General features: G+C 42.0%; 1 protein-coding gene across 2 annotated transcripts in view; it reads right to left on the bottom strand.

Annotated features, from left to right (window-relative positions):
- EVC2 (EvC ciliary complex subunit 2) overlaps nucleotides 1-24706 on the bottom strand; it is a 270686-nt gene that overhangs the window by 21076 nt on the left and 224904 nt on the right. For both annotated transcript variants that reach the window (XM_040335408.1, XM_040335409.1), the window contains 4 exons: nucleotides 24580-24696; nucleotides 9352-9579; nucleotides 8589-8779; nucleotides 1645-1732 (listed from right to left, as the gene is read on the bottom strand). In XM_040335408.1, the coding sequence (XP_040191342.1) occupies nucleotides 1645-1732; nucleotides 8589-8779; nucleotides 9352-9579; nucleotides 24580-24696 (624 nt within the window). The remainder of the gene's footprint in view (nucleotides 1-1644; nucleotides 1733-8588; nucleotides 8780-9351; nucleotides 9580-24579; nucleotides 24697-24706) is intronic.

The raw sequence follows: 24706 nt of genomic DNA, 5'->3' as shown, positions 1-24706 counted from the left end.
TGCAACGCAATACATTAACACATTAGTTAATTTATAGTCCATGCATTATGTCTGCACTGGAAGATGCAGAAACATGTATAACTATGCATCTGGTGGGGAACAGCTCTCAAGATTAATAAAACATGGGAGGTTGAATAAAGTATTGGTAGATCGATTTGTGTGTGTGAGTTGCTGCTGATAATTGATCACCCAGGTCTTTAATGATGTTTGGGTACCAGGCTGGATAATATATTTCTATAGAAGAACCTATACAGAGTATTGTGAACAAAATCTTGTAAAAGGTATGATCTAGAGCGGGGGTCAGCAACCTGTTGATCACGATTTACCTGTCAACCGTCGACAGGAAGTTTGCAAACATATCCCAGTGTGGCCCAGTTCTTTCCCCAGAGAGGAAGAGTGGGATAGGCGCACGCTCATCCAATAACCCAACTCTGGCTTCTTGCATACGTGCAGCTGTGGGGCAGAGAAAGCCTACAGAATAGCTCAAGCGGGTTCAGGCTCTTGTCTGAACACACCAAACGCTTCCCCTGAGTGCTGTGCCCTCATCCCTGCCGGCCCTCCTCCATGATCCAAGAGGTGGGTGATATCATGTGGGAAGGTGAGAAGATTGCCGGTGAGGATCAGAATCAGATGTAGGTTTGCCACTGCAGCTTCCCTGTGCCACTCTGCATTAAAAAACAACTTCTGTGCCCTCCTGACACCCTAGCCCTCCTGATCTGTAATCCAAGGTTCCACTGTATACAGCCTCCAGTATAAGTTAGTTGTATTAAGATATATTCTATAAGTGGTCATGTACATCTATGGTATATTTTTTGAAAAAACATCCCAATGATCAATGCACAAAGAGGCTTGGTATCTCAGTTAAATTGCCTTCCCCCACTATGCTAGGGGAAAGGCTTCAGTTAATTATTGCTCCCACTTTCAGGACCCTAAGGGTCCTATCAGGACCCTTAGTTGACTCGGAGGTACTAGTTAAAATAGTATAGCGGTAGGATATACTTCTGTATAGGCTTTCTGTTTGAAAGCCAAAAGGACATGTCCGAGAAACAATGAGAGCACCCATCAGCACCCAGCAGCTGAAATTGTAATGCCGCGTACACACGGTCGGAATTTCCAACAAGAAAAGTTTGATGTGAGCTTTTGGTCGTAAAAAACCGACCGTGTGTAAACCCCTTCGGATTTTTTCTGTCAGAATTTCCGACAGCAAAAATTTGAGAGCTGGTTCTCAAATTTTCCGACGGGAAAAGTTCTTGTCGGAAATTCCGATCGTCTGTATGCAATTCCGAAAAACACGCCTGTTTGGAATTCAACGCATGCTCGGAATCATTGAACTTTATTTTTCTCGGCTCCTTGTAGTTGTACGTCACTGTGTTCTTGATGGTCAGAATTTTGTGTGACCGTGTGTATTCAATACAAGTTTGAGCCAGAATTCAGTCGGAAAAAAAATCCATGGGTTTTCTTGTCGGAATTTCTGATTGTGTGTACGCAGAATTAGTACTTGTAGTTTATTCACTCACAGGAATCTGTGAATAAATGACAAGGGAGATGAACCCCCGCCTGCTGTCATGGGTGGGGGGGTATAAATTGGGGGGAGAGGGGGGCAGTTCTTTCAATGTCATTGTATGAGCAGTTGTTCACAGGTACCTGGTTGTATAACGTTTGCAATGCGTACACTTGGGCTCTTTCCTCTTGCTCTTCCACCAGTGCATACTCCATTTCCTCTCTCTGCATTCTAAAGAAAGCATAATGAAATAAATAAATGTTATTGTCTCAAGTAGAATAAGTGACCCTTATTCTTCCTGCTGTACACTCCACTCTCCCTGGAGAACGAATACTGACAGACTGACCAAGAAAATGATATAATGCTTCTGAAAGGTTTATACGCAAGTGCAGTGCTTATGAATTTGTCAGATAAAAATCAAACCTATGAACCATTAGCATTTCATTTACCATGAACAAGGAGTAAAATGTGATACTAATGGATCTCAAACCAATTTCTTGTCGATGTCAGAGTGTGCAGGCTTTGTAGATTTCCTCACAAGACCACAGCTGGAGTCAGCGCCCAATATCCCCATAAGCTCCTTTCACATCTTATCTATGCTCCAGAAACCATGCCCTCTTGGCGGAAATCATTTACAGTATTTGATTGTGTTTATTACAACCATTGCTATATACCAGGGATCCTCAAACTACGGCCCTCCAGCTGTTGTAGAACTACACATCCCATGAGGCATTGTAACACACTGACATTCACAGACATGACTAGGCATGATGGGAATTGTAGTTCCTGAACAACTGCAGGGCCGTAGTTTGAAGACCCATGCTATATACACTATACAGCCAAAAGTACTGTATGAGTTCAGGTGTTTTCAGGGCCATCAAGCTGGAAAGTGAAAGCCATATATGAGAAATTCTATTTTATCAGGAATGATCAGGTCCTCAAAAATAACCCTTTAATCTAAAGTCTAGGGAAGGGTTAAAACTTCTGTAAAGAATATCCAAAAAATAGGCAAAGGATTTGCATTTGATGTGAAATTAATGTCTTCCACGGGATGTTTTATTCTTCACTGTTTGCTCGACTGTTGACGCAAATTATTCCCATTTACATGGTTCACTAAGATGTGTATTATTACTTGATTGATTATTCATGAGATGTGCCCGAAATATAGAATTTAGAAAAAAAGCTGCTATTTCTATCTGTTTCCATCCTGGAAAGATTTATCTGCTCCATTTCTCATTGAGACCATTGTCACCATGATAGAAAGAGGGGTGTCATGTTTTGTAAACCACTGTAAAGGTCTTTGCCACTGTGCTGCAGCTCAGTTTTAGGGTCTTGGCAATCTTCTTATAGCCTAGGCCAGTGATGGTGAACCTTGGCACCCCAGATGCTTTGGAACTACATTTCCCATGATGCTCATGCACTCTGCAGTGTAGCTGAGCATAATGGGAAATGTAGTTCCAAAACATCTGGGGTGCCAAGGTTCACCATCACTGGCCTAGGCCATCTTTATGTGGAGCAAATATTAATTTTTTTCAGATCATCAGAGAGTTCTTTACCATGAGGTGCCATGTTAAACTTCCAGTGACCAGAATGAAAGAGTAAAGCCCTGTACACACGCTTGGTTTTCTCGGCGGTACAAAGTCAGCAGAGAAAACCGAGGGGGAAGCCGAGAACCTGGCAGGAAAACTGCCATGGAGCTTTGGTCGGGAGTCCCGGCCGTGTGTATGCTCCATCGGCACTGCCTCGCAGTGTTTCCCATAGGAAAGTAGTAGATCTGTCAAAATAAATAAATGCCGGCAATCCCGACGGGAAAATAGAGAGCAGGTTCTCTATTTTCCCACCAGGATTCCCGGCTGTTTTCCTGGCAGGAAAACTGCGAGGAAGCACACACACGTCTGGTTTTCCGGCCAAAAGCTCTCCTGGCAGTTTTCCTGCCGGGAAAACTGGTCATGTGTATGAGGCTTGAGAGCGATAACACCAAATTTAACACATCTGCTCCCCATTCACACCTGAGACCTTGTAACACTAATGAGTCACATGACACCGGGGAGGGAAAATGGCCAACTGTGCCCAATTTGGACATTTTTCACTTAGGGGTGTACTCACTTTTGTTGCCAGCGGTTTAGACATTAATGGCTGTGTGTTGAGTTTTTTTGAAGGGACAGCAAATTTACACTGTTATACAAGCTGTACACTCACTACACAACATTGTAGCAAAGTGTCAATTCTTCAGTGTTGTCAAATGAAAAGATATAATAAAATATTTACAACAGTGAGGGGTGTACTCACTTTTGTGAGATACTGTACATAGTTCTTGATATACTTGCCATACAGACTCCTTTACATGGACCACCATAAGTGTGGTAAAAACAGGCCATTGAACCCTGGTTTTACCACCTCCAGATCACCCACCTAAACCCTACTATACAGTCAGAGGGGGCTGTTCACATCCTGAGACATTTTGTGTTGCAGGCATTGCAAATTTAACACAGTGGGGTTGATTTATTAAAATTGGAGAGTGCAAAATCTGGTTTAGCTCTGCAGAGAAACCAATCAGCTTTCAGGTTTTATTGTCAGTTTAATTAAACAAGTTGAAGTTAAAAGCTGATTGGCTACCATGCACAGCTGCACCAGATTTTGCATTCTTCAGGTTTTAGAAAATCAGCCTCATAGTGTCCAGTTGACACCACAGATCCACTTCTCAGAGAATAAACAGGTGTGAGCTTAAGGCCCCTTTCACATGTACGGATCCCGTGAGGATTCGTACGTGTCTCATCCGCTTGCTCAGCGGGGATTGCTCCATTGATCCCCACTGAGCCGGCAGATGACATTCCCTGCGTTCCGCCCTGTCAGATCACCACTCGGATCAGATAAATACAGACCGTCTGTCCGTGTTCATCTGATCCACTTTGCAGACGAATGGAAAAATTGTATTTTCCTCCGTCTGCAGAATTGGAGTATAGCGGACACCGATGAGATCGGGTGTCAGCGAATGTTTATCCACCGACACCCGCTATCTCTTAGGGATACATGTATGTCCCTTTTTCATCCGTAAACGTATGGATAAAAAAACGGACATACGGTCCTCATGTGTGAAAGGGGCCTAAGTGAGCGCATCGGTTTGTTTATATTGTTCATTTAAATAAACAGACTCTGGTGGGTTGTTCCCACTGTCAGGTGGAAGATCTTAGGCGTCGTACACACGATAGGTTAACCAGAGGACAACGGTCTGAAGGACCGTTTTCATTGGTCAAAACCGATCGTGTGTGGGCCCCACAGGTTATTTAACCATCGGTTAAAAAAAAGCCACCTTGCTTTAAAATTAACCGATGGATTCCTAACCGATAGGTCAAAACCGATCGTTAGTAGGCACGACCATGCTCAGAATCAAGTCGATGCATGCTTGGAAGCATTGAACTTCGTTTTTTTCAGCACTTGTGTTTTACGTCACCGCGTTCTGACACGATCGGTTATTTAACCAATGGTGTGTAGGCGCGACGGACCATCAGTCAGCTTCATCGGTTAACCTATGACATCGGTCCTTCAGACCGTTGTCCTCTGGTTAGCCTACCGTGTGTACGAGGCTTTCGTTTTCTGCATTGGGCGGACGCACAGGTAAAGCAGGTAACAATTTCAATAACATAAGTCTAAATATGAGATCTGAGGTCTTTTTGACCCCAGATCTCATATTTAAGAGGACCTGTCATGCTTTGTTCTATTACAAGGGATGTTTACATTCCTTGTAGTAGGAATAAAAGTGATCCAGTGTAAAAATTAATAAAAATAAATAAGAATTTTTTTTTTTTTTTAAAGCGCCCCGTCCCGACGAGCTCGCGCGCAGAAGCGAACACATACGTGAGTAGCGTCCGCATATGAAAACGGTGTTCAAACCACACAAGTGAGGTATCACCGCGATCGTTAGAGCGAGAGCAATAATTCCAGCCCTAGATCTACTCTGTAGCTCAAAAGATGCAAACTATAGAATTTTTTAAACGTCGCCTATGGAGATTTTTAAGGGTAAAAGTTTGACGCCATTCCACAAGCGGGGCAATTTTGAAGCGTGACATGTTGGGTATCATTTTACCCGGCGTAACATTATCTTTCACAATATATAAAAAAATTAGGCTAACTTTACTGTTGTCTTATTTTTTTAATTAAAAAAAGTACATTTTTTCCAAAAAAAAGTGCGCTTGTAAGACCGCTGCGCAAATACGGTGTGACAAAAAGTATTGCAATGACCGCTATTTTATTCTCTAGGGTGTTAGAAAAAATATATATAATGTTTGGGGGTTTTAAGTAATTTTCTAGCAACAAAAAAACAGTTTTAGTCTTGTAAACGCCAAATCTGAAAAACAGCCAAGGTCCTTAAGTGGTTAAAGGAAATTGTATCACATATAGTTATATAAAATGGCAAATCACAGACTAGCTACAGTTAGGCCCCATACACACGATTGAATTTATCCGCGAATACGGTCCAGCGGACCGTTTCCGCGGATAAATCCTCTCGAGGATTTCAGCAGATTTTAATGCGATGGAGTGTACTCACCATCGCATTGAAATCCGCGCCGAAATCCTCTGGCGATGACGTGTCACGCCGTCGCCGCGATTATGACGCGGCGACGTGCGCGACGCTGTCATATAAGGAATTCCACGCATGCGTCGAATCATTACGACGCATGCGGGGGATCCCTTCGGACGGATGGATCCGGTGAGTCTGTACAGACCAGCGGATCCATCCGTTGGGATGGACTCCAGCAGATGGATATGTTCTGCATGTCAGCGAATATTCGATCTGCTGGAATCCATCCCAGGGGAGATATATCCGCGGAAACACATCCGCTGGCGTGTACACACCATAGGATCTATCCGCTGAAACCCATTTGCTGGGATTTATCTGCGGATGGATTCTATGGTGTGTACGGGGCCTTAGAAAAATTCTTGCTGTTGTTTCTGAAAGAACTCCACACGCAATTGAGGTAGTTACTGACAATATTACTTGCATGTTATTTGATACATCAATTCCTTTTTTCACTGTGATTTCAGGTTCAATAATGCAGAGACTCCTGTTTTATGGAGATAAGGTGGGGAAGCTAACCAAAACACTAATTTCCCCTAATCGGTGAGCTAGATCTGCTCACATCCTCGATATTCAGCCATGCCTTTTTTAATTTACTTTCTTTCTTGGATCTTCTTGGAAATCAACTAAATGATGTGTTACAGAGATCCAGCCCAATACCTATAACATTTGATTACCATACGCATAAGGGGTATTGATACCACAATGAAGACCCCCATTTTACAGTTTCATAACCTTAGAATCTCAATGTTTCATATACAAACTTCACACCACTTCCTCAAACAGAAATGTATATTTGATCAGAAATGGTCAATGAAATAACTAAAAGCTAAAAGGAGGTGCTAGTCCTTTTCCCCTTTTCATAGTGTTTTGCAGGTACACACAGCAGAGAACAGCAGGAATCATTGGCTGATTTTCAAACCTATCTCATGAAGGTCCTAAAAGGTGGCCAATCATTTCTGGTAATTGTTCCCTTCCTAAAGTCAGACATTCGAGTTTGATGACGTTTTGTGCCTGCGCATGGGCCCTTTGTTAAAGAAGGGAATGATCCTTTGTATGAAGCTGCACTTTGTGGTCAAAACTTTGTAGACACCTGACATTCACACCAAGATGAGCTTGTTGAATATCCCATTCCAAACTCATACGCACAGAACTAAATGCTAGATGTAAAAAAATGCTAGGGGTGGAGGTTTTTGGCAAATGTAACCTGCCAAGTTTCTCCTGTCAAAACGTTTTCCTCTTGACTCTTCCTCTTGCCCTAGATGTGTTATATTTTATTTGAAGCCTGTATGGTGCATGCTCCAGGCAGCATACACCCCTGGCATCGGTAAGATGTTGAGAATAAAGTCAGGTGCTAGGGAAAAAGTAACTTCTGTAAATGATACGTCATCAGTGGCCGTCTAATGGCCAAAGAGAATATGGTAGCAGCAGGGGACAAAGTGAGGGAACAGCCTGCATTATACAGTACTGGAGAAGTTTCCAGTACTTAGGCCCCGTACACACACGACCGGATCTACCCGCTGGGATTGATACACGGATCAGTTCCAGCGGATAGATCCGGTCGTGTGTAGGCCCGAGCGGACAATTTTCGGCGGATAAAAATCCAGCCGACGGATTCCCAGCGGATAAAAATTTTGTAGCATGCTACAAAATCTATCCGCTGGGATCCAGTCCAGCGGACTGATCCGGTCGTCTGTACAGACTCACCGGATCAGTCTGTCCGCTCCCATCCCTCGCATGCGTCGTAATGATTCGACGCATGCGTGGAAGTGTTTACCTTCCAGCGTCACGCACGTCGTCGCGTCATCGTCACGGCGACGGCGCGACACGTGACCGCGGATGTTTTCCGCGCAGATTTTGATCCGATGGTGTGTACAAGCCATCGGATCAAAATCCGGAGGAGGAATATCCTCTCGTGTGTACGGGGCCTTATAAGGAAAGTGTACCTAATGTTGGGAGGGAAGAAGTTGCTCTCAATCAATGTTGCAATTCATTGCAAAGATGTTTAACAGGGTTGAGGTTGGGGTTTTGTGAAGGCCACTTAAGTTCCTCCTACCTTAACTAGTCAAAATCAGTCAATATGGTCCTGGCATTGTGAACAAGGTGTACAGTCATACTAGAATAGAAAGGGACTTCCTAAAACTGTTGCTACAAGATTGGAAGTGTACAATGGTCTAAAGATACAGCTGGTAAGACAGCGCAGGGGGCTAATGCTCCTTTGCAGCAGTCTGTGATTGCCTGTGTCCCAAGGGTTGCAGGTGCGGTTCGGTCCCGGCGAGGTCCACTCAGTCTTTCATCCTTCCGAGGTCGGTAAAATGAGTACCATTGAGTTGGGTAATAATGACAACCATTATCAGCGTTTAGACACAGCGGCATCGCTGTAATTGGCGCTAAATAAGTGTAAACATTATTATTATTATTAAAATGCCTGTCAACATTCACTGGAAACACCTAAACTAATTTGGAGGGGTGTGCACAATCTTTTGCTCAATTATCTACAAAGTTACTTACCTGTCACGATAGAGATTTGTGAAGTATTTGCGTCTGCCAAGTGCCTTTCTCAAAGTTGCCGATAAAGGCAAGTCATCGTCTTCACAAGATACATCTGCAGTAACTTGGGTCTGGTCGTCTTCTTGCAGTTTTGTGGATGTGGTCTCTCTTTGTATCCAAGTCTCCAAAGTCTTATCCATCTCTCTTATTTCCTAATTGTGGAAAGCGAAAACATATTTAAGTTAACGTAGAGCTAAAGGCAAAAGGTGAAGTTTTTCTATGTTATAGTATTGGCACTGCTGTCTCTGTTAGCGGCAGGAGATTTGAAGTGAGATTTGGTGATGTGCCTGCTGTTCTTCTCACTGTTATTTTTGCTGGAGGCAAAGCCCTGAAGACTGAAAGGACAGTCTGAGAAATAGTTTATATAACCAATAAAGTATATACAAATTTAATACATAACTTGATACATGAGGTAGAAACCTCTGGCTGGTTTCGTTTGTATGACCAGTATATAAAGTCAGGGGATACAGGGATCGGAAAGCAAAAAAGTTGCACATTAAATGTAGCTCTTAGTTCACAGGCTGGTAATCACCGATATATTTACCAAATATAATATTTATTAACTGGTCAGGTTTCCGTTTTTTCCAAATGCGACATAAGGTTAGATGAAGACAGCTCATGACTTACACCCTTGTTGAGAAAGAAACACTGTACTTTTGATACGTTTTTTTTTTATCACGGACAGGAATTACAGTAAAGCTTTAAAAAAGCAACTATCTCTAACCTGATTTAGTGTGAGTAGAAGCTGTTCATACTCTGATGTGTTGTGCGTTATGGGTTTGGTTTCCTCTTTTAATAAAAGGGACTGCAGCTGAAGAAGGGCCGAGTGGACTGCGAAAATCTTTGATTTGCTATGAACTATCTGGAACTGTAAAGAAGTCAGATATTCCCCCAGCTTATACTCTCTGGCCTTCAGCTGGTGTACTCTCTTCAGTAGCAGCTCTCCACGCACCTGTAAAATAGGAAAAGAATACTAGGAACAGTCTACCGTGACATTATTTAAACATACCCATATAAAAAAGAAAAACACACTGCGCTCAGGTTAGATATTAAAACGGTCAAGGTGCCAGCACTAGGAGTTTGGATACATAAACTCAATAACAAATATATTGTTAATAATAGAATAGAATAATAGATATAAGAAAAGTGCAGTGCTATAAATTTTTGTAAAATGTTTTGTAAAAATGTTTTACTTATTGCATCCGGAATACAAAAGCTCATTAAACGTGCTCTAAATATCTGTGTGAAGAATGCTAGGTATTAAGAAATTATTAAAATGTCTTGCTGTCCCCAGAAAAGTAATAGAGTGGAAATCTTCCAATGGGGACACAAGTTCTGATGACCTTGAGGTCCCCAAGTTATTCCCTTAATTTGCTGGGATTTCCTCTCACTTCCCGTTTGGCAATGGGACAAGATGTGAAGGGAAATTTCTGCACTGGGATGGCGAAAAAAAACAATTTGACAGCCCATATAACCCTTCCTTGCTCTATCCAAAATGGAAAAAACAAAAGTTTTGCCTATGGTTGTACTTTAACCACTTCCCACTCGGCCAGTTTACATAAACGTCTGGGTGTGAGCTTCACCGTTCTGCATGAACGTACCCGTGCGCCCCTTAGAATGCGAGGCCACGCAGTGGCACAATCCTGTGGTGGCTGTGATCTTCGGATAGAGCCAAACACAGATCGGGATATGGGTGCTGAGATTGGCCCTCCTGATCATGTGATGGCTGTGTCCAATCACAGCCTTCGCAGTGTAAACAGAGACATGCGTCTCTGTGACATTTATCCCAGCTGAGCTCAGTGTGTGTGTGTGCGCGTGGGGGGGGGGGGGGGTTGGATGTTGCCGCCTCTGTGACAGCTCACTCTGTAAGGGATGATTTTACACAGAGAGCTGTCATAGATCACACAGACTGCAGCCACCCCCACACATAATACACCAAGCACCACTGTCCCTGTTCCATGAAGATCTGTCCAAGTGTCCCCAGTTCACAAAACATCTGTCAGTGTCCAATAAACAGTGTCTGCCGGTGGACGATTAACATCTGCTACAGTGAACAAGTGCACAAAAACATCTGTCAGTACATCAGAGTTCCACCAATAAATACACACCTAAGTTTGGTGCTTAATCACCAAACTTAGGCGTGAAACGTGTAATGCCACGTACACACGATCATTTTTCGGCATGAAAAAAACGACAATTTTAAAAACGTCATTTAAAATGATCGTGTGTGGGCTTCACATCGTTTTTCGGCTTCTGAAAAACGACAAAAAAAATATTTGAACATGCTGCATTTTTTAACGTTGTTTTAAAAAAATTCGTTTTTCGGGTTGTAAAAAATTATCGTGTGTGGGCTAAAACGACGCTTTAAACCCGCGCATGCTCAGAAGCAAGTTATGAGATGGGAGCGCTCGTTCAGGTAAAACTACCGTTCATAATGGGAGTAAGCACATTCATCACGCTGTAACAGACAGAAAAGCGCAAATCGTCTTTTACTAACACGGAATCAGCTAAAGCAGCCCAAAGGCGAATAGAACTTCCCCTCTACAGTGCCGTTGTACGTGTTGTACGTCACCGCGCTTTTTTCATCATTTTTTAAAAACGATGGTGTGTGGGCAACGTCGTTTTTAATGATGAAGTTGGAAAAACGTTGTTTTTTGGACATGCTGAAAAATGATCGTGTGTACGCGGCATTAGCTTTCCCCCCCTTTTGTACAGCATGGACTGACTGTTATGTGCTGGATTTTACTAAAACAAAGGTGTTGCATCGGAGTGCGGTCGTCCAGGTCTATTCTTCTGTCTCTTGAACAAAGGCTTATAAGCATTGCCTATGGAGATTCTTAAATACTGAAATTTGGCACCATTTCAAGTGTCCACAGTTTTACATGTGACAGTGTGACATGTATCTATTTACCCAGTGCAACACCATATTTTATATTTTACCAAACACTTGGGTATTATATTGTCCTTGTGTGCACTGAAATTCATTAAAATGATGCGTTAGTGTGTAAAATTGCGTTTGAAAAACTGCTCTGCAAATACTGTTTGACATAAAAATGTGCAAAACCCACCATTTTATTCTTTAGGGCATGGATCTTCAAACTACGGCCCTCCAGGTGTTCAGGAACTACATTTCCCATCATGCTTAGTCATGTCTGTGAATGTCAGAGTTTTGCAATGCCTCATGGGATTTGTAGTTCTGCAACAGCTGGAGGGCCGTAGTTTGAGGATCCCTGCTCTAGGGCCTCTGCTACAAAAATATGTAATGTTTGGGGGTTCTAAGTAATTTTGTGGAAAAGTCTAACACATGTGGTATCCCCATACTCAGGAGGAGTAGCAGAATGAGTTTTAAGGTTTAGTTGCAAGTATGCCTATGCCGTGTGTTAAACGTTACTTGTTAATATGACATTTTTGTGAATAAATAAATAAAATAAAATAATTTATTCTAATAAACAAAGAAAATGCATTTTTTTCAAAATGTTCTGTCTTTTTTTTATTTGTAGCGCAAAAAAATAAAAACCCAGTGGCGATTAAAAAAAAACAAAGCTATATTTGTGTGAAAAAAATTATAAAAATGTCACATGGGTACAGTGTTACATGAGTAATTATCAGTAAAAGCGCGGGAGCACAGAAAACTGAAAATTGGCCTGGGTAGGATGGGGGTGAAAGTGCCCAGTATTGAGGTGTTCAAAGCAACAAAAAAAAAACAGCAAGCACCTAAAAGAAGTCATGGACTGAAAACTCAAAACAGTAAATAATGCACCTAGTCCATAAGTCACACTGGAGTTCCTTACCAGATCTGAATGACTCTTGTAATAACAGATGGTCAATTAATGTAAAGGGTTAAAACGCGCTTGCTTCCGCCGATAATTATGGGATGTGGCAACAAGTTTGCTCAAAGATAAGACGAGAAGAACACTCACTTTCATATAGGTTGGACTTGATGGACTTGTGTCTTTTTCCAACCTCACCTACTATGTAACTATGTAACTCACACATAGCGTAAAACCATAAGACAAGTTTAATTTAAAAAGCAAAGGCATTCACTCACATTTAAAAAGCAGCCGACAGGCTTCAGAAGCATGTACATAACATTCCCACCTATCAATACTACTACTACTGTACATAAACAGATATATGCAACATCTTCACTTGCTTTGCTTTTGAACATATTACCAAGAAAGGGCTTAAACACCAGGTATCATAATCAATACCACATATAGGGCCAGATTCACATAGAGATACGACGGTGTATCTCCTGATACACCATCGTATCTCAGAGTTACGTCGGTCGTATCTATGCGACTGATTCATATTATCAGTTACGCATAGATATGCCTAAGATCCGACAGGTGTAACGGTGTTACAACCGTCGGATCTTAACTGCAATTTTAAAATGGCCGCTGGGGGCGTTCTCGCTGATTTACGGCGAGAATATGTAAATCAGCGAGATACGCCAATTCACAAACGTACGCGGGCCCGACGCAGTCACTTTACGCCGTTTACGTAAAGGTTTTCCCGGCGTTTTCCCTGCTTCTATGAGCAGTGTTAAGTATGGCCGTCGTTCCCGCGACTAAATTTTAATTTTTTACGTTGTTTTCCTAAGTCGTTCGCGAATAGGGATTTGCGGAAATGACGCTCACGTCGGCTTGATTGACTTTTTCCGACGTGAGTTGGAGCATGCGCACTGGGCTATTTTTACGGCCGGCGCATGCGCAGTTCGATCGGCGCGGGGGGCGCGCTTAATTTAAATACAAGCCGCCCCCTTTGAATTACGCCGGGCCGTTTACACTACGCCGCCGCAAATTACGGAGCAAGTGCTTTGAGAATACGGCACTTGCTCCAGTAAGTTGCAGCGGCGTAGTGTAAATAGCTTACGCTACGCCGCCGCAGATTCTATGTGAATCTGGCCCACAGGCTCCACATATATGTTCAGACTTATGCTTGCCCTTACACCTGTAGAATTCCATTCAAACATTGGAGAGAGTGGAGAAAGTAAAAAAATCATTCAATACTCCATTCAATGGTGCCTTTCCATGGCATTTCATTCAAATGCCGTGTCAATGTCTCCTTTTTTGTAAAATAAAAATTTTGGCCCAGATTCTCAAAGGAGATACAACGGCGTATCTCCAGATACGCCGTCGTATCTCTGAGTCTGAGCCGTCGTATCTATGCGCCTGATTCTTAGAATCAGTTACGCATAGATTTGTATTAGATCCGATAGTCTCTTACGTCGTTGGATCTTAACTGCATAGGCCGCTAGGGGCGTGTACGCTGATTTACTCCTAGAAATGTAAAACATCTAGATACGCAAAATCACGAACGTACGCCCGGCCAACGCAGTACAGATACGCCGTTTACGTTAGGCTTTTCCAGGCGTAAAGTTACCCCTGCTAAATGAAGCGTACATGCGGAGCACCAATGTTAAGTATGGACGTCGTTCCCACGTCGAATTTTGGAAATTTTACGTCATTTGTGTAAGTCGATCGCGAATAGGGCTGGGCATCATTTACGTTCACGTCGAAAGCATTGGCTTCTTGCTGATTAATTTGGAGCATGCGCACTGGGATACTTTTACGGACGACGAATGCGCCGCTCGTAAAAAGCGTCATTTACGTGGGGTCACATAAAATTTACATAACACACGCCCACATCTACCACATTTGAATTAGGCGGGCTTACGCCAGCCTATTTACGCTACGCCACCGCAACTTTCTTTTGAGAATACGGCACTTGCCTGTAAAAGTTGGGAAGGCGCAACGTAAATTGGATACGTTACGCCCGCACAAAGATACGCGCATCTACGTGAATCCGGGCCTTTCTTTTTGGATTACCTTTGACAAGTGCATGTGCATCAGATTAGTTATAATTTTTCTCGGGCGGGACGATTTCAACTATTACTATTTTGTTTCCTTTATATTCAACAAAAAAATGTCATGCTTGTCCTTTGATTTTTTCGCATGCTCTAAAAGTGTAACTCCAATTTTGTTAAGAAAAAGAAAAAAAACCATCTATGTACATTGCAAGGATTAGAACAAACTTTGATGCCGATTCGTATCTTTTGTTATTCTGAAGAAACCCCTTTTTGTTCCTCTGTGCTGAGTGGGTCTAATGGGAGTAGTTTCATAATTATCTATCAGCTGTGCAGCTGCAGAGCACCAATGAAGAAATCTGCTGGGCCTGTATCCCATTGGACATGTTCCTATTGGGAGTATCTCACCAACAATTACATTTTTGTTGCTGGGGATGCCTGATATCTGACTTGTGTCTTAGGCTGGGTTCACACTTGTCCTACAACGGTCCTACATTGGGAGCTCATGTAGCATGACGTGTGAAAATCAATGTTTCCCTATGAGAGCTGTCTTAACTGGTCCTACACAAGTTGGTCCGACTTTGAAACTACTCCCTGTACTACTTTGGTCCTACTTTGATCCTACATCAGCCCATTGAATATCATTAAAGTAGGATCAAAGTAGGAGCCTTGTCCTAACCATCCGACTTTTGACATCCAACTTGTGATTACAGCAGCAGTAAAAGGAATTTATCTCACTCTGGGATTGTTTTGATTGGTCAAAGAACAAGTCAGACTATCACAAAGTCGGATCAAAGTAGTATCCTGTTCATGAAAGTAGGATGGATGTAGGACCAATGTAGGATCAATGTAGGACCAATGTAGGATCAGTGTAGGACCAATGTAGCAGAGCAAAGTAGGATCAAAGTAGTGTAGTAGTGTGAACCCAGCCTCAGGCTGGGTTCACACTTGTCCTACAACGGTCCTACATTGGGAGCTCATGTAGCATGACGTGTGAAAATCAATGTTTCCCTATGAGAGCTGTCTTAACTGGTCCGACACAAGTCGGTCCGACTTTGAAACTACTCCCTGTACTACTTTGGTCCTACTTTGATCCTACATCAGCCCATTGAATATCATTAAAGTAGGATCAAAGTAGGAGCCTTGTCCTAACCATCCGACTTTTGACATCCGACTTGTGATTACAGCAGCAGTAAAAGGAATTTATCTCACTCTGGGATTGTTTTGATTGGTCAAAGAACAAGTCAGACTATCACAAAGTCGGATCAAAGTAGTATCCTGTTCATGAAAGTAGGATGGATGTAGGACCAATGTAGGATCAATGTAGGACCAATGTAGGACCAATGTAGGACCAATGTAGGATCAGTGTAGGACCAATGTAGCAGAGCAAAGTAGGATCAAAGTAGTGTAGTAGTGTGAACCAAGCCTTAGGCTGGGTTCACACTACTACACTACTTTCATCCTACTTTGCTCTGTGTTCAATGTTTCCCTATGAGAGCGTCTTGTAGCGTCCTACAGAAGTCGGTCCGACTTTGAAAATGCTCCCTGTACTACTTTTGGTCCTACATTGATCCTACTTCAGGCCCATTGAATATCATTGAAGTCGGACCAAAGTAGTATCCTGTTCATGAAAGTAGGATGGATGTAGGACCAATGTAGGATAAATGTAGGACCAATGTAGCAGGGCAAAGTAGGATGAAAGTAGTGTAGTAGTGTGAACCCAGCCTTAGGCTGGGTTCACACTTGTCCGACAACGGTCCTACATTGGGAGCTCATGTAGCATGACATGTGAAAATCAATGTTTCCCTATGAGAGCTGTCTTAACTGGTCCTACACAAGTCGGTCCGACTTTGAAAATGCTCCCTGTACTACTTTGGTCCTACATTGATCCTACTTCAGCCCATTGAATATCATTGAAGTTGGACCAAAGTAGGAGCCTTGTCCTAACCAATCCGACTTTTGACATCCGACTTGTGATTACAGCAGCAGTAAAAGGAATTTATCTCACTCTGGGATTGTTTTGATTGGTCAAAGAACAAGTCAGACTATCACAAAGTCGGATCAAAGTAGTATCCTGTTCATGAAAGTAGGATGGATGTAGGACCAATGTAGGATCAATGTAGGACCGATGTAGGACCAATGTAGGATCAGTGTAGGACCAATGTAGCAGAGCAAAGTAGGATGAAAGTAGTGTAGTAGTGTGAACCCAGCCTCAGGCTGGGTTCACACTACTACACTACTTTCATCCTACTTTGCTCTGCTACATTGGTCCTACATTTATCCTACATTGGTCCTACATCCATCCTACTTTCATGAACAGGATACTACTTTGGTCGAACTTCAATGACATTCAATGGGCTGAAGTAGGATCAATGTAGGACCAAAAGTAGTACAGGGAGCATTTTCAAAGTCGGACCGACTTGTGTAGGACCAGTGTAGGACCAGTAAGACAGCTCTCATAGGGAAACATTGAACACAGAGCAAAGTAGGATGAAAGTAGTGTAGTAGTGTGAACCCAGCCTCAGGCAGACTTCTGGAAAAATTGGTGAGCCAATCACACAAGCAGGAAATTATGTTTCTGGGGAGTGGTCAGTACACATTCTGTGTACAAAACAACTCCACATAGCCATATTGCATTGCATTCTCAGAAAATTACAGAGCTACAGATTGTAAAGGAAAGGTAATTTTTAATAACATTCAATTACAATATGACTTGTGTGGCAATTGTATGCACTATATAATTTTTTTCTTTATTTGCTATTTTTTTTCCCCCACGAAAGTGAAGTTACCCTTTCTGAATGTTCTTATCCACCCAATAAGTGACACCAGGAAAAAACATATGCCAAAATTCTGCCTTCTTTTGTCACATCTCCCTTTGCACTCTACTGAAAGCATGTTTACACTGTTAAAAGCATAAGATCACATTTTTTAACATCATACTGTACATAGGCCTCGTACACACGACCGGACATGTCCGCTAAAACTGGTCCGCGGACCAGTGTCAGCGGACAGATTCGATCGTGTGTACAGGCTAGCAGACAGATTTCCAGCGGACAAATGTTTCTTAGCATGCCAAGAAACATGTCCGCTGGAAAGCTGTCCGGCGGACATGTCCGCTGGTTAGTACACCTAACCAGCGGACAGATATCTCCCGCATGCGTCGAATGGATTTGACGCATGCGTGGAAGTATTTTACTTCCTGGTTTGGTGACGTGGCTGCGTCAACGTCACCGCCACGTCACCGTGTTGTCTTTCCACGCGGATTTCGGTTTGATGGTGTGTACAGCCTTTAGACCGAAATCTCCGAGTGGACATGTCCGATGAAAACGGTTTGGCGGACCGTTTTCATCGGACTGTCCGCTCGTCTGTACGGGGTCTTACACACATATTCAGGGTGTAACACAACATATTACAGATGCACCAGCCTTCGCACACCCCCCACCCCCGATCCCCTGTTTTGACAACGAGTGCGGGACATTCTGCCCCACGTTAGCTGTCACAATCTAAATAAAAATGTGGCCACATGGGGCTCCGCTCGCCTTGGGCCACATCATTCATTCACAGTGATCTGTAAATGTGAAAACTACAAGTACGGATATCCTTTGCGGCTGCCAGCTTGTAGTTCTCAATGAACAACCAGGGTGCTGTTGAGCGATCCAGGGAGTTCATAGAGCTTTCTTGTCATTCAGTAACTGCCTGCCCAATATCGGAGGTACGGCAGCTACACAGGCAGTCTGCAGGACCCACAATATATTCATTGTGGGTGCAATGCTTTACAGGTCCCTAACAAAAAACAAAAAAATGCATATTTTTTTTACTTGCAAAAAATAAATAAAAAAGGGGCATTTATTTTCATTTAAGACTGAAAGCACTGTGCAAATCAATACAACTCTGGTTTTGGAGTTTTCTGCCCCTTTCTCTCCTAGCCTAAATGCTGATGCTGTACAGGGGGGAAAAAAGAAGCTAAAATAATGACAGATTTATGTATCTAAACATAAATATAATTTATTTTTAATATGTTGCGGCCATAAAGGATGTTTAGTATCTCCACTCTGAGGCTGCATCAAAGCTGATAAAAAAGGCAAGATGATCAGTGTCAGGAAGGAAGATTTAAATCCCAACAAAACCATTTAGTTGTTGAGTTCACCACACAATACCTCATCATTGTCACCAGATAGGAAATGATTGCTAGTGTATTAAATGTGGATGACAACTATTATGACAAATGGCCACTTGACAGTACAGTAATTAACACCACAATACAATTGTGGGTTATAAGGGTCAATAATGAAGACATGCTTCATGCTCTTGGTTCTTCAGGGTATACAGAGGCAAAAATTATTATTTGATCCCCTGCATATTTCTTAAGTTGCCCAGTTACAAATAAATTAAGGGTCTAATTGTTATCATAAATTAAGGGTCTAATTGTTATCATAATATTTTAAATTATAGAGACAGAATATCAACCAAAAATCCAGAAAAAACACATGATACAAATGTTATAACCCGAGTTGCAGTTCAATGAGTAAAATAAGTATTTGATCCACCAATAATTCTGGCTCCCACAGACTAGCTACAGTATGTGCTCTTGTGGTACACAGATTAGTCCTGTCAATCTAAAACCTCATACACACGGTAGGACTTCAAACAAACTTTTCCTTGGATTTTTGTCCGAAGGGAGTTGGCCGGCACACCCATAGCATACACACAGCAGGACTTTTCTGCAAACTTTCCCAAAACTTTCTGCTCTTTACCGCCACCCTTTGGTCAACTTCTGCTATTGTTGGTTGATTTTAACATCATGTGTATCTGAACTTCAGACAAAAGTCTGATGGATTTCTGTTCACACGATAAGACTTTGCACCGTAGGACTTTTGTTGCCGAAAAGTTTGTCCGTTTGCAGAGCAAACTTCTGTCTGATGAAAACCAAAAAAGTTTGTCTGATGGAGCGTACACACGGTAGGATTTTTTTGAAAACCTGCTCATTTTGAAGTTTGTTGTCAAAAAGTCCTACCGTGTATATGGGGCTTTAGAAGGTGCCAATGACCCCAAGAACACCATCCCTACAGTAAAGCACGAAGGTGGAAACATTATGCTTTGGGGCTGTTTCTCTGCTAAAGTTACAGGTGACTTTGATGCATTGAGGGGTCAATGGACGGGGCCATGTATTGTAAAATCTTGGATGAGAACCTTCTTTCCTCAGCTAGAACACTAAAGATGAACCGTGGTTGGGTCTTTCAGCATGACAATGACCCAAAATATACTGCCAATGCAACAAGGGAGTGATTCAAGAAGAATCACATTAAAGTCATGGAGTGGCGGGACCAGTCTCCAGACCTTAATCCTAGAAACAAAATGCATAGGAAGCTGAAACTTCAAGTTGCCAAGAAACCTTAAAGATATAGAGAAGATCTGTAAAGAAGAGTGGACCAACATCCCTCCTGAGATGTGTGCTAAACTGGTAACCAACTACAAGAAACGTCTTACCCTTGTGCTTGCCAACAAGTGTTTTTCCACCAAGTACTAAGTCATGTTTTGGGGATCAAATACTTATTTTACTCACTGAACTGCAACTTTTTGTGGTTGACATTCTGTGCCAGATCCACAAAGAAATTACGCCGGCGTATCTATTGATACGCCGCGTAATTTCTAAGATCCCCCGTTGTATCTTTGTTTTGTATCTACAAAACAAGATACGACTGAATCAGGGCTCGATCCGACTGGCGTACGTCTTGGTACGCCATCGGATCTTAGGTGCATATTTACGCTTCGAGTATGCAAATTAGCTAGATACGGCGATCCACGAACGTACGTCCGTTGCATTTTTTTTACGTCGTTTCCGGCGTATAGTTACCCTTGCTATATGAGGCGTATCCTATGTTAAGTATGGCCGTTGTTCCCGCGTCGAAATTTGAAAATTTTACGTCATTTGCGTAAGTTGTTCGCGAATAGGGCTTTGCGTAGAATGACGTTCACGTCGTAAGCATTGGCTTGTTGCGGGTTAATTTCGAGCATGCGCACTGGGAGACCCCCACGGACGGCGCATGCGCCGTTAAAAAAAAAACGTCATTTACGTCAGGTCAAGACGTATTAACATAAAACACGCCCCCATCTCATACATTTGAATTGTGCACCCTTACGCCACCAAAGTTACATTACGCTGCCGTAACTTACGGCGCAAATTCTTTCAGGATACAGAAAATACGCTGTAAGGTACGGCGGCGTAGTGTATCAGAGATACGCTACGCCGGACGGAAAGAAGCGCCGCGCTTCGTGGATCTGGCCCTCTGTCTCTATAAAATACACCTATGATAACAATTATAGACCCTTCATTTCTTTGTAAGTGGGCAAACCTACAAAATCTGCACGGGATCAAATAACTATTGTCGCCACTGTATAAACAAGCCAACGTACTTATTTTCAATGAGGTGAGGAACACCAACACACCAAAAGAAAAGTCACCGCCGCCAAAAGTACCACCCTACATAGCAGATGTTGCCAGACTTGTGCTCTGGTCTAGTCACTGCACATTTTGAAGACTATTGCTTTTAACAACCATTTCAACGCAACACGATCAACCGAGCGATAATCTCACACACACGTCAAAGATCATTAGAATTGTTGCCTTCAGCCACAATGACATAGTGAATATACATCTTTTTATACTTTCACTTTTCTAAAATGTCAGCTCAAATTCCTGCTCAACATTTCAATGCACAGCTACAGCAGGCAGGAAACCTTCTAACAGCCACAATATGGATTATAAAATGTAGGCGGGTGTTTTTTTTTTTATTTTTTAGTCTGGTAGGTCAAAGATTAATTTATAAGCTACTATACTATTTGCCTAACAAATGATTGACTTTCAGTCAAAGATTTACATAAGACCCGAAGAAAGCCCTCTCGGTTTGCCTAGTAGAAAACATTTTTTTTTTTTTAAATCGACGAGGCATGACAAGGGGTTACTTTGCTCAGACTCCTGCCAATTAGTGTTTTTTGTTTAAGGAAGAGCTGCTCTGAGGATACTGGAGTGCTCAGCCTCTTTGCAGGAACATAGCTATAGCCCGAGGAACTGACTGGTTTAATTGGGTCTGGTCATACCTGCCTTTTCTTACACAGAAAATAGCTGACTGATCGAGGTCTAATGCAGGGATTCACTCTTCTAAATGGAGAAGGAGTTTTCAACATTACTAGTAAAAGTGACAAAACGTTTTTGATTTGTCAGGGAAATTCTGCTTTACACTAGACCAAACAAGACCTTGAGGATGAAGAGGTGTCCGAATTCCAAAGATTATTAACATATGTCACAAACCTTTAGCAACACATTTGAGTTTTTCTTATGTATTTTCTTGCACTAGAATCTAGCTACATGCAGGTTTTATTTTTGTTCTAGCATAGTTGTCACCTAGTAGAATACATGGGAAAATGCAGTTGTTTAATACTCCCTTGAAACACTCCCACTTAGTGGAAGTAGTAGTGTGTAGGCATTTCTATGTCACTGTTTGTAGTACCTGCCGTGGACACACACTCATATGGCTTTTAGACTATTGTGGTTTTCTATTTTTGTCCATTTTTCTTTATACAGTCTTATCGTGGAATTTGATGGCTTTTTGCAAATTATTGGTTCATTGCACAAATCTTCAATATTCCCGACTTTTTTTGTCTTACTTGAACATATATGTCTGGAGATCCTTTTTGGGTCCACACTAAAAGGGTCAAACCATAATTTCAGCTTTCAGCACTAGTGTTCTACTCCTGTGACTGAGTGTACCTGGCAAGTCTATGTAAAGTTAACTGACGTCACCACTAGAGGACCCATTGAGAATGTTCTATTGGCCGAAACACGTCAGGGCGGAGTTTCTAGAGCTGATGTCATGCTGCTGCATGACCCTGAAGCCCCATATACACTATCAGTTTTCCTGCAGGTTTTTCTCTTCAGGTTTACCAAAACCATTTAATATGAGGTCAAACCTTAAGAGTTTAAATTCGTATGCAATCAGGCAGGCCCTTGCACTACATGGTTTTGGTAAACCTGAAGAGAAAAACCTGCAGGAAAACTGATAGTGTTAATGGGGCTTGAATGTATACTTTTTATGCACTTTTATGCTTTTAATAGGAACAAAATAAAATACTGCGCTATTGGAGATCTCTTTTGGCTGCTTTGTTTGCCCTAGCTGGAGTACATCAGAAGGTGCCACTGAATGTGAGATGCTGCACAGACTTCCAAGAGATTTTTTTTCACTTGTCACAGGTGCTAATGCTGCTGTAATGGCAGCTATAAATTCCGGTGAGTGTTGAATTCACTGGGAGCTGGTGGTTGGTTCTTTTGAGCACTGTTTGAAGAATTCACAATTGTGTTATTGAGATGGACGGCTGATATCGCTTCCACGTTTTAAGATCATTGTGAAATTCATTCAGTGTGGGACTTTTTACTCAATTATATTTACTGATTATTTGCACTATATTTATTTTGGGGTCACATATCATTTGTGTATTATGGAGATGAATTACTGATTCCACTTTTACTATTTAGGATCACTGTGTAATTCATGTATTGTGGTACTTTTGCATAATTTATTACTTTATATGAATTATTTGTATTTTAATACATTTTTTATATATATATATATATATATATATATATATATACACACACACACATTTATATATATATATATATATATATATATATATATCTTGTCTGTGTTGGTTGTACTACCTTCGTGTGTAAGCAGCATCACATACTATATTTTGCTCACAGCCAGATTTTCTTTTTTTAATTGCCCGCCGGTCTTATGAACTACAGAGGACCTGTAAGGAGGGGTTTCGGGAGGTGGATTCAGGCCAGGAAGCACTACGTGAGGCAGCATGGTACTATGTGATATGTAGTCATGTGAAGTTGAAAGTCAATAGCAGTTTAGAAGCTGCAAAGCATGTCCGGAATCTAGGAAGTTGGAGGAGACAGGTAGAACTCACAACATGAAAGGACATGTTTTAAGTAAACATACTAAATATTCAAAATTAACTATTGTTTGTATTGTTCATACAACGCTGGTGTTAAAAAATAAAACTGTATGCTGTGACCATAGATTTTCTTTAAAACGGGAGTTCACCCATTAAACTTTTTTTTCAAACAATCCCCTTAGATTAATGCTTGTTTTGTCTAGGGGAATCGGCTAGTTGTTTTAAAATATGAGCTGTACTTACCGTTTTCGAGATGCATCTTCTCCGTCGCTTCCGGGTATGGGTCTTCGGGAGCGGGCGTTCCTTCTTGATTGACAGTCTTCCGAGAGGCTTCCGACGGTCGCATCCATCGCGTCACTAGTAGCCGAAAGAAGCCGAACGTCGGTGCGGCTCTATACTGCGCCTGCGCACCGACGTTCGACTTCTTTCGGAAAATCGTGACGCGATGGATGCAACCGTCGGAAGCCTCTCGGAAGACTGTCAATCAAAATAGGAACGCCCAGTCCCGCAGCCCATACCCGGAAGCGACGGAGAGGATGCATCTCGTAAACCGTAAGTACAGCTCATATTTTAAAACAACTAGCCGATTCCCCTGGACAAAACGAGCATCAATCTAAGGGGAAAAAGTATATTGTACGGGTGAACCTCCGCTTTAAGTGATCTAAATGAGACAGTCAGAATGAACAAGTTGCCTGTAACGTCATTCCCAAGACATCTCAATACATTTATAAAATAGTGGCTGCACATTGTATGACTTGCTTCCTTTTTACTGCAATGTCATCTGCATTCTTTCTGTGACTGTATCATTTGTCCACAAGTCCATTAAGATTTATACCCAGTAACTAAAAAGTGTAGAGATTTGTGCCAACAGTGTAAAAACAGGTAAATATCATCACAAAACACATCTATGTTCATGATGTTAATGTTGGCACAGAGCTTTCATATTTACATACATGACCCCTTTAATAACCTTCTCTTCAAGGCCCTGAATCAAAACTAAGCATCAGCTAAATCTGAACTGAAGCGACCCCAAGAGACTTGTTCTTGCACACGATTAAATGGGTCTTATTTCTTAAACCGAGACTTATTTCCATACAGCCAGAAAGTGCAAATCAAAAGTAAACATTCATGTAACTGGATAAGTCTTCACCGTCTGATCTGGTCGCATCTCATTTTCGTTACCTGCTTAATCTTGTCATCTGTAATTTGTGCTTCATAAATCAAGACTTTATCCTCTGCGGATTTCTTCAGGATCTCCGCAGCTCTGTCCTGAGGATGTTTGATCGTCTTTGAACCTGACTGCATAAAA

This window comes from Rana temporaria, chromosome 1, assembly GCF_905171775.1.
Source record: "Rana temporaria chromosome 1, aRanTem1.1, whole genome shotgun sequence".
Classification (NCBI taxonomy): domain Eukaryota; kingdom Metazoa; phylum Chordata; class Amphibia; order Anura; family Ranidae; genus Rana; species Rana temporaria.
The sequence above is the reverse complement of the archived record's forward strand: the minus strand, read 5'-3'. Positions and strand labels throughout refer to the sequence as shown.